Source organism: Hydra vulgaris, chromosome 13 (assembly GCF_038396675.1).
Source record: "Hydra vulgaris chromosome 13, alternate assembly HydraT2T_AEP".
NCBI classification, from domain to species: domain Eukaryota; kingdom Metazoa; phylum Cnidaria; class Hydrozoa; order Anthoathecata; family Hydridae; genus Hydra; species Hydra vulgaris.
In genome coordinates this window covers 9,488,532-9,504,047 of record NC_088932.1, presented here as the reverse complement: position 1 = coordinate 9,504,047, position 15,516 = coordinate 9,488,532, and the positions used below count along the sequence as shown (strand labels likewise).

At 28.8% G+C, this 15,516-nt stretch overlaps 2 protein-coding genes across 2 annotated transcripts; both read right to left on the bottom strand.

The window, feature by feature from the left end:
• Window positions 1–9,064: 9,064 nt before the first annotated feature.
• LOC136089283 (acyl-coenzyme A thioesterase 3-like) lies at window positions 9,065–10,899 on the bottom strand. The gene has a single exon (XM_065815189.1). The coding sequence runs from the start codon at window positions 10,422–10,424 to the stop codon at window positions 9,147–9,149; it is 1,278 nt and encodes a 425-aa protein (XP_065671261.1). The 5' UTR covers window positions 10,425–10,899; the 3' UTR covers window positions 9,065–9,146.
• A 2,985-nt stretch (window positions 10,900–13,884) lies between these two features.
• Window positions 13,885–15,138, bottom strand: LOC136090358 (zinc finger MYM-type protein 5-like). Its single transcript, XM_065816949.1, has 3 exons — window positions 14,760–15,138; window positions 14,584–14,679; window positions 13,885–14,502 (listed from the first exon to the last, which is right to left on the bottom strand). The coding sequence occupies exons 1-3, from the start codon at window positions 14,940–14,942 to the stop codon at window positions 13,885–13,887; spliced, it is 897 nt and encodes a 298-aa protein (XP_065673021.1). The 5' UTR covers window positions 14,943–15,138.
• Window positions 15,139–15,516: the final 378 nt, after the last annotated feature.

Here is a 15,516-nt window from a genome sequence, read left to right as displayed (position 1 = left end):
TTCTGCCCAACTAATGACAACGATAAACAAAGGATCTTTTAATGTAAAAATTTATTTAAAAATATTGTGGCTGTGTATTGTCAACTTTCCGAAATCCCAAAAATTAAGTTTTAATTTGAGGTAAAAAAAATACGAGGTAAAAGTAATGATATGACAGCACACAGCCTGCTCTGAGAAAAATAGAACTATTTCTATTATACTGAATTCTTGTTTATTTACATCATATGGAGCTTATTTTCTTAGTTGAGAAACTGATGAACCAAAAAATTAATACCTTAGCAATTTATTATTTACTAGACTGAAACTTAATTGAGATTTAGTGTTCAAACAAATTGTTTTAAAATTGTTACATTAACTACAATTACTTTGATACAATTACAATTAATTGATAGATAGACAAAAGTTAAATTAATATTTATATGCTGTTTATAAGTTTTTTTAAAACCATCCTCCAGCATTTTATCTCTACACGATGTTATCATTTTATGCTTACAGTGTAATTGTATTTACATCAAAATAATATGTTATTATACATTAGTGATATATAGTGATATATGGAATACATTAGTTATATATGGAATAAACATTTGAAAAGTATTGTACATCAGTAATTTATGGCAATTGTACTATTAAAAAAGTAATATTTACAAAAATAGCATTCAGTAAACAGTATTTCCTTTATTTGAACTGAATTCCTGAATTTACTTTACTTTGATTAACATCATTTTTATAAGCTCATAAAATCAGGTTAAACATTAAGAGTTCAAATAAAAAGTTAAATCATTTGTAACAATTTTTTTTATTGTTTTATAAATATATTAAGTTTATGATACTAAGCGATTGGTTTGAGTTTCCAAATGTTCATTAAAACATCATTTTTTTAATCATAAGCCGGCTGAACACTTGAGAGAAACGGGAAATTCTTAGCCCTTGCCTTGTCCTGCAAGATAGTTGACAACAACTGCTTCTCCCGACGAGCCCTATCTTCTAAATTATGCCCTTCTTATTCAAATTTTTCCCTTGCCTCGTCAAGGCCCCAGTCCGCCCCTGTATTTTATTGATATGCAAACTAGTGTTTTTCCTTTACAAGTATCATATGAAACTTTTATGATCATAAAAACGTTATAATTATTTCAAAGAACTAACAACATCATTCTCGACAGTTTTGCATGTTGGAAATTCTCTATTAAATAAACCTACATTTTCATTTTGAATAAATTAAAATTTAACTTTTCCAAATAAATATTGATCAATATAAAATAAAGTTATTAATAGACATTCGTTTTAAAATAGTTCCAGTACATAAAAACTACACTTATGATGTTTTGAAATTAAATATCATATTTTCAAGCTTTGCTATTTATTAACGTAAGTTGTAAACAAATAGCTAAACCGGCTTAGCTGTTTGCGTAAAATTTGAAATATACCACAATATACCAAAATATACACAATAGTACCGAAATATATATTGGTACCAAAATAAAGTCGTTCCTATTAGGGCTCTACTAATTATCCACTTGAAAAATTGGACCGTTTTCTCAAAAACTGGAACTATTTCATCAGGAACTATTTTCTAGAAACAGGAACGATTTCTCATTAAAATAGGAACGAGTTCTTACGGGTACATTTCTTAATTACAAAATCTTCTTTTTAATACTTGTATTATGTCTGATGACGGTCTGACCTAATTATATTGAAATATTACATGATTAAATTTAAAACTCCCTAGGACGGTGATTATTTTTAATTAGTTAGTAGCTGTATTTTATGTTATTAAATATCAAACTATTTAAAAGAATCTTTGTTTTAAATGGCTTTTGTAAATTCGAATATTATTAAAATATAGAAATAAAACCTTTTTAATTTGTAGCATTTACATAATAGTTACAAAACTTTTAAATAAATTTTTGCACGAACTGTAAAGGAAAAATTAGTGACTTATTTTTAACTATTTTATTTATATGCAGCTTTAAAACTTCGTGATTTGATTAAACAATTTTACAAATGCATTAAAATCACAAGCGAGATACCATTAATGAGATCTAAAATATAAGAAAACGCTACACTGAATAAAAGTACGTTTTACGTTAAGATAGCGTAAAATTTTACGTAAAGCAGACCTGTAGTATGAAAATTATCGTTCATATTACGTAAAGCAGACATTAAATTTTTTATTTACTTTTTTTGTATTTTAAGTAAGTTTAATAACGGAATTTGTTTTCTAAAGCAAAAATAATATGTTTTTACTAGAAACTTTATTAATATTTTGTTTTTAGGACCAAGATTTCAAGTGTCTGCTTTAGGTCAACTTTTTAATACTGTCTGCTTTGCGATCAAATAGCGTTATATATATATATATATATATATATATATATATGTATATATATATATATATATAGATATATATATATATATATATATATATATATCAATATATATATATATATATATATATATATATATATATATATATATATATATATATATATATATATATACATATATATATCTATATGTATGTATATATATATATCTATATTTAAACAATGCTATATTTAATTGTCATTTAATTAATTAGTAACGTTTTAGATTTTTGGAACCCGTGCGTCCATTAGTTGTACAAAATATTCACTGGAAAATTCTTGTCAAATTAATGGACGCAGCTACACTGTTTGGCAGTGTCCTGTAAACGTTTACAGGACACCGCCAGTCAGTTTAGGTGCGTATAGGTTTCATTATTGGGTTAAAAAAATTAAACTGTATATATTGTATACTTTGTGTTAAACAACAAATTACAAAAGTTTAGAAGATATATAAATCCTTGGTAAAGAAATTTTATTTTATTTTAAATTTTGTTTGTTTATTTAACTTCACTGGGTCTTTTTAGTTCTTTTTTTTATCCAACGGCATAAATTCTGACCTTTATTTTTAAAAACTCTTTTAAGAGATCTTTAATTTTAAAGGGGTTACAAATCAAAATCAAAATTTTTGAACCCTTAAAGAAATTTAAAATTTATCAATGAATATAAATTTTGATAATTAAAGTAAAAAAAAAAGTCAACTTGTTGCTCTAACGTTTGGGGCACAATAATCTCAATTTTTCGCAAATCATCCTTATTTGACTTAAGTATAAACCCATAAATGTTGAAGTTAACTCCATGTTTGGAAGTAAGCTATCTCAAACATAAAATAAAGCTGCATCCGCTCTTGTATATATACATACATTAGGACTCTAGAGGGGTCACAAAGTCAATGAAGCTGCTCGTTTGTTTTTTTTTAATTTTATTTACAACTCTCTCAACCCAAGGGCGTATTTGAGTTAAGACCATGTGTGTGTGTGGGGAGGGGGGGGGGGAGGGAGGAGGGGGACAAAACTAATTTTTCTTCTATAGAAGAAAAATTAGTTAGCATATATACTAACTAAAAAAAATTTACAGTCGATTACCTATAGCTTTGTTCCTGTTACTCATTCGCGTTTCGCGTAAATAAATAAAAATAAAAGTATCAAATTGAATTGAATTAAATATTTATTTAACATTATATATATATACAAATATATACTAACATAAGGTTGATAGTCAAATACTTAAATAACAAAGTCTATTTTTCTCTATTTCATTTTAGAAAATTTGCCCATAATATCATCAATGGATATAAAAATATGCCTGTGAACATGCAGCAAAGCCAAACCCATTAATCGATTTTGGCCTAATCTCGATCTTAACCATGTTTTCTATCTACAAATATATGTTTTAGACCAATTTAAATTTCATAGTATCAGTAATTTTATTTGATTTTAATAGTTTCTTATTTTAGTACAAAGTAATCGACGTCGGCAGTAAATTCATTACACACATTCATTGATGTACTTACAATTGGTGGTTGACAATTCTGATCTTTAATTGCTTGTAGACACTCAGGTAGATCTGGAGAATTTTTTAGTATCGACATTTGATTTACTCGAATTCGGAGAAACATCATTAGTAATTCCATTTTTCGGGCGTTTGTCCAGCCATTTTGATAATAAACTTTGTGTAGCATTGCGTTTACTCATTTTAACATTAATAGTTAAGCTTTTCTTAATATTAAATACATATAAACTCAAAACAAAATGCAAAAACAATAAAGTTTTGTAATAAATAATAGTACAATTTACATTTAGTCATTATCACTACCTACTTTATATCATGGCAAAATACTTAGAATAAGTTAATTTGGTAATACCACAGATTATATGATACTAGCTCTGTTCACTCGGGATGTAAACAAAAACCACAGTAATACGGTTCTGTAGTAATAATTATCACCACGACAAAATCAGTGTAACCACAGTGCAGGCATAAAATACTTATTATGTATGATATCATTACGATTTACGATCTTTATCAAACGGACAATTTTTTAAATAAATTAATTTAGAAAAAAATACGACCTATCAGGGTGGAGGGGGGAGAAGAAAAATGCCTACTTTGCCTCCCCCCCCCCTCCCTCCTCAAACACGCCCTTGTCTCAACCCTGAACTTTTAAACATGAATGAATGTTAAGCAAAGCTGATGTGCAAAAAGTTGACAAAACATTTCTTTTAGCATTAAAAATCACGACCACAAAAAAATTTTAAGTCCCTAAATTTGAGAGAGAAAGGAGGGGGAGCGGGATTTAAACTTTAAATGGTCATAATTTTTAAACATTAGAAGAAATATTGCATGACACTTAAAGTTTCTAGATGAAAATTAATTTAGTTAAGAATAATAAAAAAATATTTTATCAACTTGTTGCTCTCATTATACATACATACATATATATATATATATATATATATATATATATATATATATATATATATATATATATATATATATATATATATATATATATATATATAAATATATATTTATATGTATATATATATATACATAACACTTGTTCCATAAAATTTGAGACTGGCTTTAAACTTGAATACAAACTTAAAAAAACACGATAAAAATTTTTTTTTGGTATGTTCTTAGAATTAAATATGTAGAATAGGAAAATAAAAATAAATTTATCACAAGACTCCATATCTTCGATTTTGATCAAGTCTGGTATTAGTACCTTGTACCAGCTTTTGTACAGCATTTAGGTCAAGTCTACTGGCACAATAACGAATCCAACGCTCAAAGTTTGATATATTATTTGTAGACCATCCATTCTTGTACACATCCTGCTTAAGCATTGCCCAAAAATCCTCTATAGCACGAGCTTCTGGTAAGTTTGCTGGATTGTCTTTTTTTTGAACAAGTGGTATCTTCTGGGTTTTTAACCATTTTGTTACCGAATTAGCATAGTGAGATGTTGCTAATTCGGGCCAAAAGATATACTTGGTGTCTCAATAATATTTATTAATAAATGGATGCATGCGTTTTTGTAAACACTCTTTTAAATAGATCTCTTGGTTTACCACATGGCCAGAAAAAACAATGTAAATAAATGCGACCCCTCGAGGGGAGATTGCCATCCATACAAGTAATTTTTTTAAATTTTGCAATATCATAATACTTAACAATGTCTGGTGTCAATTTTTGATCATTTGAATAGTATGTATTATTACCAGCCAGTGTGCTATTCGACAAAGTAAAGTATGACTCATTATCAATAATAAATTCATGGTTGCGATATTTTGAATAGTCGACCACATTTTCGGCAACCCCAAAGCCTCTGTTCAGGAGTTCTGCTAGGTCTTTTTTTTCTTTTATAACAAAGAATAGGCTTTTTAAAGCATTTTAAGATTCGTCCGATGGTGCTTTTGCTACAACCAAGTCTTCTTGAAGTCTTTGAAAGTGACACACCTCTTCGATTGTTAAACATTTTCCTTAATTTGATGCGGTTGTTTTGTGTATTAAGAGTAGGCCTTCTTCCACTTCCAGCTTTGCAACCCAATGATTTATTTTGATCGTAACTGTTCATATATCTATAAATTGTAGCTTTTAAGTAGCCCTCCATCTTGAAATGGTTCCAAACAACGTGTTTTCCATCTTCATGTTTTTTTTAATAAAAATTATACACACAACTTTTTAGGGCTTGTTGATTTGGCATCTTAAATTGTTATCTAAACAAAAAATAATCAGAGAATTTATATGCTAATTGAAAGAGGAAAGATAGAGCTTTCATTGGGTTGGTGCGGCGCGGGACCCCCTGCATTAGCTACAGCAGGGAGTGCCCCAGTGCGGCGCCAGGGACTGGGGGGGTTGGGAAAGATGGAGCTTTCAAGCTTACTAATTAAATATCGCTAATTCAAGTTAGTCTCAAATTTTATGGAACAGGTGTTATATATATATATATATATATATATATATATATATGTATATACATTTATATAGTATATATATATAGTATATATATATATATATATATATATATATATATATATATATATATATATATATATATATATATATATATATATATATATATATATATATATATATATACACACATATACATATATATGTACATACATTTATATAGTATATATATATATATATATATATATATATATATATATATATATATATATATATATATATAAATATATATATATATATATACATATATATATATATGTATATGTATATACATTTATATAGTATATAAATAATTTATATACTATATAATATATATAATACATGCTTATAATATAATATATTATACTATATAACATATATAATGTATAATGCATATGCTTATACATATGGATATACATATATATATATATATATATATATATATATATATATATATATATATATATATATATATATATATATATAGTTATATATATACATATATATATATATATATATATATTTATGTGTATATATATATATATATATATATAAATGTATATGTATATATAACATATATACATATATTATATATGTACATATATATACATATGTGTATATATACATGTATATACATACACATATACGTATATATATATATATATACATATATATATATATCATTTATATATTATATAAATATATATCCATATGTGTGTATATATATACATATATATTTATTTATATAGTATATAAATAATAATTTATATACTATATAATTTAATGCATATGCATATACATATGGATACATATAGGTATATACATATACTTATAAGAATATATATATACATGTATGTTTATATATTTATACACTCCCTCTGTCCGGAAATATAGTATACATTTTAGCGATTTTTGTTTTCCGGAAATATGGTATACATTTGCGAAAAAATAAAATAAATCAAAAAATGTACATGACAAGTATATTGTATTAACTTTATTTGAAACATTTTAATTAAATGAGAATGATTTTTTTCACTCTAAATTTGATTTGGCAAGGAAAGTGCTACGCAATAGCAATTTCATTGATTGCACTGTGTTTTAGCTTATTCTCCTTCATCTGCTGTAATAATTTTTCTAATATACCTTGACGTTGTTCTTTAGTTAATTGTTTATATTTGGAATCCCTTCTTTAACAGTTTAACAAATTTCCTTCAGAATTTTCCATACTCCTCTTGCAGCGGTATTAATTTTATTTGTCTCAAGAAACACTGATGTTTGAGCGTTAAGTTTATAATTAAGAATGATATTGCTTACGTCAAATATTTCAGGTTATATTGTCATGAGTATTTACTATAACAATGTAATGACAGTTGCCAATTTACTTTTATAATCATGATAATCTACAATTTTTGTTGAAATGTATACCATATTTCCAGATGGAGGGAGTAGTATATAAATAATATATGTATTCGTATATATGAAACATGAATATACATATGTATATTAGAACAATTTTTTTTAACAGTTAAATGTTGTAAATATATATTCCTATAGCTTGACCTTTAAATTTACAGATTGTGTTAAAAAAAGGCTCTTAACGACTCTTTGTCCTTAAAAATGAAAAAAAATGAAGTACACTTAATGTAAAAACCATTACATTTAATTGTGGAAACTAATTAAGTTTTAAGTATATATATATACAACCCTCAGAATTAGGGTCAGCATTCGGCAATGAATGACCTAATTGCCGAATGCTGACCCTAACTGCCGATCTAAAAGTGTTTGTGGTTGGCAAAAAATTGCCAACCTCTTTCTATGTTTTATGGTCAGACCTTCGTATCAAATAATTTTTGCCGACATGATGCCGACCACAAAAAGATTGAGGTCAGCAAATAATTGCCGACCTCATTTTTCCTAATTCCGAGAGTTGTATATATATATATATATATATATATATATATATATATATATATATATATATATATATATATATATATATATATATATATATATATATATATGTATATATATGTATATATATGTATATATATATATATATATATATATATACACACACACACACATATATACACAGACACACACACACATATACATATATATATACATACATATATATATATATATATATATACATATATACACACACACACACACACATATATATATATATTTATATACAGTGCCAGTGTTAGCACTACCAGCGCCCTGGGCGAGATTTTTACGGCGCTCCTAGCTTAATTCAACCCCATTCAAAAAAAAGGCAAAGGGTAAAATAACCAATTAGTTTCGCCCCTTTATATTCGGGCCATCGCCCAAGCAGGCCCTACCCTAACGCCGCCACTGTATATATATATATATATATATATATATATATATATATATATATATATATATTATATATATATATATATATATATATATAAATATATATATATATATATTTATGTACATATATATATATATATATATATATATATATATATATATATATATATATATATATATATATATATATATATATATATATTGACACACACATCTACTAAGGATTTGACATGACAATAAGAATAACAAATTTAAAATTGAAAATAAAAAATTTTTTCAAATAAAAAATAAACTTGTAAAAAACCTTATATTATAAAAACATTTGCTGCAAAAATATTTATTTATAAAAATTTTTATAACCAATAAAATTGAAAACATTAATGAACAAAAAATACCAATTAAAAAAAAAAAAATTATATTTAAAAAATAATTATAAACTTTTATTTATTAGATTATAAACTTTAAATAATAATATTGCAACTACAAAGAACTTAAAGGAATCTTTAAACTACTATCAAAAAAATCTATAACATATTTCCAAACATTTATTTGTGCCAAAGCATGTGCTTGAATATTTCTCCCACCATATTCAACGAAAATTTCTGGATACTCAACAGAAGGTGCACAAACACAAACTGGCATATATGGAGCATCAACTAAATGACCCATACCGTCACAAGTAATAACTTTTAAGTTATTTGTTTTAGCTGAACTAATTTTGATATTTAGAATTTTTAGATAATGTTCAACATTTACAGAACTATCATCAAGACTCACAACAAATAATATATGACTTTTTGATCTTTCAAAAGGAATTAGGGATGGATCATTTAATGGTATATTGGCATGTAAAAAACTGCCTACAATTGTGTCATATTTACTAACTTTAAAATAAGTTTCATCTTTGTACACAAGTTTAGGAATAGTGACTCCATTATATTTTGTATATCCGCCAATACTATGAAGACTTCCATTCATACTAACAACAGATTTAATTTGTGGTAAAAATGAAGCCATTGCTAAAGCCACACTTCCCCCTTTAGATATCCCATACACTCCAATTGAACTTTTATTCACAACTGGAAGATTTTGAAGAAATACAACAGCCTCTTCAAAATATTCTATATCTAGGTTGCCATAAACTTTTGGAAGATCATCTACGTTAAAATAAGCTAATGCCAATGATACATAACCATTATTTACAAGAATTGCAGACACATCTTGAATTGGCAGCTGCTTTTTAGTTCCACCATATAATGTAATGACAGCTGGAAATGGACCATTTCCGGGAGGACAGAATAAAATGCCACGAATTCTACCGTATTTAATGAATTTCCTAGAAACATCTTTAGTTAACATATGTCGAGTTGCATTAGTCGTACAAACCAAGTTTTTGTCAACAAATGTATTAACATGAGAATTGTAAACCTTAAACTCATATTCTAAAGGAATACTTGGATCAGCACATTGCAGTCTATTAAAACTATTTGGTTCGTTTATCATTGACCAAAACAATCCCATTTGATGAACACCTGTATATGTTCCTCCTAATGATTCTGTCTTGCTTAAGTCAAAAGAACCATCACATGAGATAATTATATGAGCAAAAGAATTAAAGGAAATATTCTCTGGCTTGCTGAATACTGATGCAACTATTGTAACTGTTGATTCGGGTTTGAAGTTATTTCCAAATATTCTTACTGGATTAATAACAAGTGAATTTTTAGGCTCTACTACTATTTGCGGTATATAAGCCATTATATTTAAAATTAAAACGACGTTATATCAAAACAAGTAAATGAAAATCTAAACTATTTATATTTTTAAGTCACTAATCAGGATAACAAGGACGAAATAAAGCAAGTAATCGGGTCGGACAAAATAAAGCAAGTAATTAAAGCAATGATAATGCGCAAGTAATAACGTCTGTAAAGATAACTTATTGTATTTGATGTTCTATCGCAATATCGCGACGTCACGCGAATTCGATCAAGAAAGAATAACAACAACAAATAATCGACTCGACTTCGATCTCTATCGACTCAACTCGACTTGGATCAAGAATGAAACAAGCACTGATCTCAAATATTTTGAAATATATATTTTAAGATCGGTGGAAACTAGCGAAATCAGTTCATCTTAGTGATTTTAATTTATTATGGCAACTAACCAGTAAGTTAAAAGTTGCTTATCATGAAACCAATATTTAAATTCTTCTGTAAATCAAAATTGCGAATCATTACATAACATCGTGGGTCAATCAAATATGACATCATCAAATATAGCTTATTGTATTTGATGTTCTAAATGATACAATACTTAATTTATGCTTGTGAATACTTTAAGTTTCTAAAATAACATTTAAAACAATAGAAATTATGTATATTCTTATGTAACAGTGATGCTGATTTGCTAACTAGTATTTTTACTGGGATGTCATTCATGTAATGTTTTTAAACAACCTATGATGATGAAAAAAATACTGTAATTTTCTAGGATAACATTTAAAACAATGGAAATTACGTAAAGTCTTAATGCAACAGTGATGCCGATTTGAAAGCTGGTGTTTTTACTGGGATGTCATTCATGTAATATTTCTGAACCAACCATGATGATGCCTGTAATTTAATACATTCAAATCGAATCAAATTAAATGTATTTTGAAATAGATTTTACATTTCATGGAATATTTACATATAGTACAAATACTAATTTTAAGTAAACACCTTAATGAAAAACTGAAAAAACGTAAACAGTACAATACTGTTACTTCAACACTTTCAAACATTACAAGATTGTTACACTATCAATGAATTATAAAATGATTTGTATTTATAATAAAATTGATATAAAAATGATGAAATTATCAATGAATTATAAAATGATCAATGATTATAAAGTTATCAATAAACAGACTCATTGTGCTAAAAAATTGGTTAATGAGTTTTTTTTTCTCGATGCTTTTAAAGTATTTTTGTTGTCAGGCCCCAACCACCAGGCCCGCCGTGAGCCTTTGCGGCGCCCAGGGTCAAAATTTCCCAAGCGCCCTACTGAAAGTGAAAGCTGATCTAATGATCCATAATTCAATACATATAATAAGCCATTTGATAACAAATCAAAGAGGATAAAAGAATGTAGAATTTTTTAATTTTAATTAATGAACATTTGAACAGTTTATTTCTAGATAATTGCAATGGTCTTTTGACTTGGTTATACACTCATACATAAAATGATAAAGTCGACACTAGAACATGGTAGAAACAGACCAAAAACAATTATTAAACACTATTGGATGTTAAGAGCAAAAATTTGTCTAGAATACAACAGCTATTGTTGTTTCAACTTCAGAGGAAATTGATCTTTTGAGCTTTACTCATGGCGAATTTGGAAATCACTTCACCGTAGCATAACTTTTTGGCAAGATTATGCTCAATGGAAATAACCAGAAGATTCGTGAGTCGTTCTTGGCTCATTGTAGACCTTAAAGCTGTCTTAACTAGAGCAAGCTTACTAAAAGATCTCTCGCCTTCCGCAACATAAACAGGGATGGTGTTGAAGATGCGCAGCAAAATGCAGACTGATTCGAAGAGCGGCTGAAGACCTTTCTGGTATATTCCATTCAATAACGTCATGGAAGTGAGAGATTCTTTTGGACCAAAAAGATTGGATCCCTTCAGAGCATCGAGGTGGCGGACCTCTTCAATAAGTTTCTCTTCCTCAACATCGGTCGCGTAGATTTGTGCCAAGACCTTGCATTTCTCCTCCAATTGGATAGGTGCTTCAACACTTTCTTCTGATTCTTCTTCATTTGACATAACAAGAGATTTTAATGACCACAAGAACGAAAACATATTCGTCGTCTTCTTAGCAGCTTGGAATCTATCGCTGACCTGCTGAATAAGAGTATCAAGAGCGGTATTGAATACGCTCACCTCAAACTCTTTTGCTTCGTCTTCATGGAAATGAGCGGTGTTCCTCACCTCTTCGTGAAAGGTCTTCCTTTTTTTTGTCCTCTTTTTCACAAATTCTGATTGAAAACCAAAAGAAGCAAGACCAGATGCTATCAAACGTGCCTCATTAAGGATGCTGGTCCAAGATGATCTCAGTCGATTTAGATCTTCAATAAGAGTCTTAATGAGTTTCATCTCGTCGTCCAAGAAGATATTTTCTGATTGGAGTGCAAGGCTCACGTAGTTGATTGATTGAAGAGTTTTATACCAAAAGGTTGTCATTACGATAAACTCGAATGAATGAACCCACTTCTCCAGAGATTTTACTTCATTTAATTGATCAGCTGTTAGATCAAAATCGCGGAGCTTTTTCAAAGATTCGAGGATTTCCCTGGATCGCTTGACTAACGGCTTCACGGCTTCGATTCACGCACTCCATCTGGTTTGCAACGTTTGATGAAGGGACAAACCAGTGGTTTCAATCAAGACTTTCCACCGACTAGGGCTTCCACTGAAAAGATTGTAAAGTGACTGGACTCGGCCAAAGTAGTTCTTGACTTCAACCTAAGATTCAGCAGAATGAACACCAGCAAGGTTGAGACTATGAGCACTGCATGGCATATAGAGAGCTTGAGGATTTTTTTGCAGTATAATCGCCTGTACTCCTTTGTATATACCGGACATGTTCGCTCCATTGTCATATCCTTGACCTCTGCAGTTTTTGAGATCGATTCCATTTTGTTCTAAGACGTCCATAATAAGCTTGGCAATGTCAGCACCTATCTTTTTTTCAAGATTCTCGACCCTCAGAAAGCGCTCCTTCACGGTCCATCTTTTGTTAGTACCAAAGTATACAAAGCGGAGAACAAAGGTGATTTGCTCGGTGTGAGAGACGTCCGGAGTCCCGTCCACAAGAATGGAATAGTAGATGGTCATATAAGCTTCGTTGATGGTGGCACCGTGAACGATTCCTCCGCACTCTTTGATGAATTCATTTTGAGTGCTCCAGCCCAAGTAATGGGCATTCATTTTGTTACCTTCTTGTTGGCAGCGGGAAACTTCTTCTAAGTGTAGTTGGAGAGTCTTGTTGTGCTTGGCCAAGAGCTCTAGGGTAGCTAGAAAGTTGCCATTGTTTTATTTTATGATGATTCTATGATGATTTTATATTATGATTTATGAATATTATAACATATTTATTTAAAAGAATAAAGAAAGATTTGTTTTATTTAATGATTTCCAAAATATCTAGTTAATCTTATAAATATAAGCTAAATAGATTTAAAGATAGTCGGTATCACAATAGAATAATTGTAAATAGATTTACCTCTGAAACTAAGGTTTCGTGACGCTAAAAAAAGAGTAACATCTAAGATGCATCGTAGAATTTCACGCCACCTGGCTGCTTCATTTCTTATCGAGTTTTCAAGAGCTGTATCTATTCCGCTTTGATTTTCTAAGCTTTCTAGCGCCGTTTTCCATTCTATGTAAAAGTTTCGATGCTGGGCGTTATTCTGGTGACTTTTGACTTTCTCAGGTAGCTTGTGCCAGTTGCAGCTTATTCCATCATTCCATCTTAGAAGGTGCGACTGGTGTCCGATCCCAAAAGATTGTTTGCTTCCAAACAGAGAACACGGAAAGCAAATAAATGATTTCTTAGATACACTCCAGACCAGCCAATCTCGGCATGTCTTCTCCCCGTTGAGAGAAGTTTCGTAGAAAATTGATTCAGGAACCTTTTTCTTATTAGAATCTTTCGGGAAAGCTGAAGGATTTCGAGGAAGCCCCTGTAGAAGCCCAGAATCACTTTCCACTTTGGAAAGATGTGCTGCCCACAAAGCAGGATCATTGGAAGGAATGGTAGCGATGGGTTCTTCTGTTGGCAACACCTGAGAATAAATTTTAAAAAATCTTATTTTATTAGCTTAAAAGTTTATTAACATCATTTCTTTTAAAGAGGTAGAACTTACCAAAATATTCTCTTCATTCACAGCTACCATTCCGATTTTTGATAGGGGCTCTCCCGAGCTTTCAGAAATGTCAGTGACATCGTTTTCAGTTCCAACCTATAAAAATAAGTTAAAAATTTATATAACATTGAATTAATCAAATGGGAAAATATCCTTTCACGGGGAAAACTATTTACTACTTGAATCGATTGACTTGGCAGGAAAGAGTTTGAAGCAGTAGGACTTTCATCTTCTCCTTTTTTTGTAACTGTAATACCACAGTCTTGAAGAGTGCGTTTGTTCTTTTCCTCATTCGCAGTTCTTTGAGCAGCATTCTTTCTTACTTGACAACCAGAATCTTTCTTTTTAAAACCAGACATGTTTTAATTCTTTTTGAAACAGCATCCGCTCATAAGCAAAGAACTGTTTGAATTTCTTCTTGATTGGGTCTATCAGACTATCACATCGATATCACGTGTTTCAAAATTGTTTCAAATTTGAGAGATTTTAAAAATTAGAGAAATAAATTTAATAAAATTGTTTTAATATTTTATATCAATATCAAACTACTTGGATTTAATCTAATCTCTTTTTTTCATAAAGTAAAAAATCTCCATTTTTAATTGAATGAAAATCTCCGTGCACTAAAGTTATTTTAAACATTTACTTCAGCGGGTTGTTAAATTAATCATTAGTATTCACTTCATTTGCGAGTTTCCGCTATATAAAAAGAATCGCTTTATTTAAAACTAATGTTTTGAAACTTTCAAAACAATAGTTTTAAATACAATAAAAAAAGTAATTAATGCTTTAAAACTAAGAAATTAGCATTACTTTCAAATTGAAAGTAATGCTAATTTCTTAGTTTTAAAGCATTAATTACTTTTTTTATTTAAAAAGTCCAATTATGAAGCACTTCATTACAAAGTTGAAAATTTAAACTAAAAAAAATTG

What these genes read in the sequence shown, in the direction of transcription:
- LOC136090358 (XM_065816949.1), bottom strand. Translation starts at nt 14,942, where the DNA reads ATGTCTGGTTTTAAAAAGAAAGATTCTGGTTGTCAAGTAAGAAAGAAT. An exon ending in CAAGTCAATCGATTCAAGTA is followed by an intron (nt 14,680 to 14,759) that starts GTAAATAGTTTT and finishes TTATTTTTATAG; the next exon opens with GTTGGAACTGAAAACGATGT. An exon ending in TGAATGAAGAGAATATTTTG is followed by an intron (nt 14,503 to 14,583) that starts GTAAGTTCTACC and finishes ATTTATTCTCAG; the next exon opens with GTGTTGCCAACAGAAGAACC.
- LOC136089283 (XM_065815189.1), bottom strand. Translation starts at nt 10,424, where the DNA reads ATGGCTTATATACCGCAAATAGTAGTAGAGCCTAAAAATTCACTTGTT.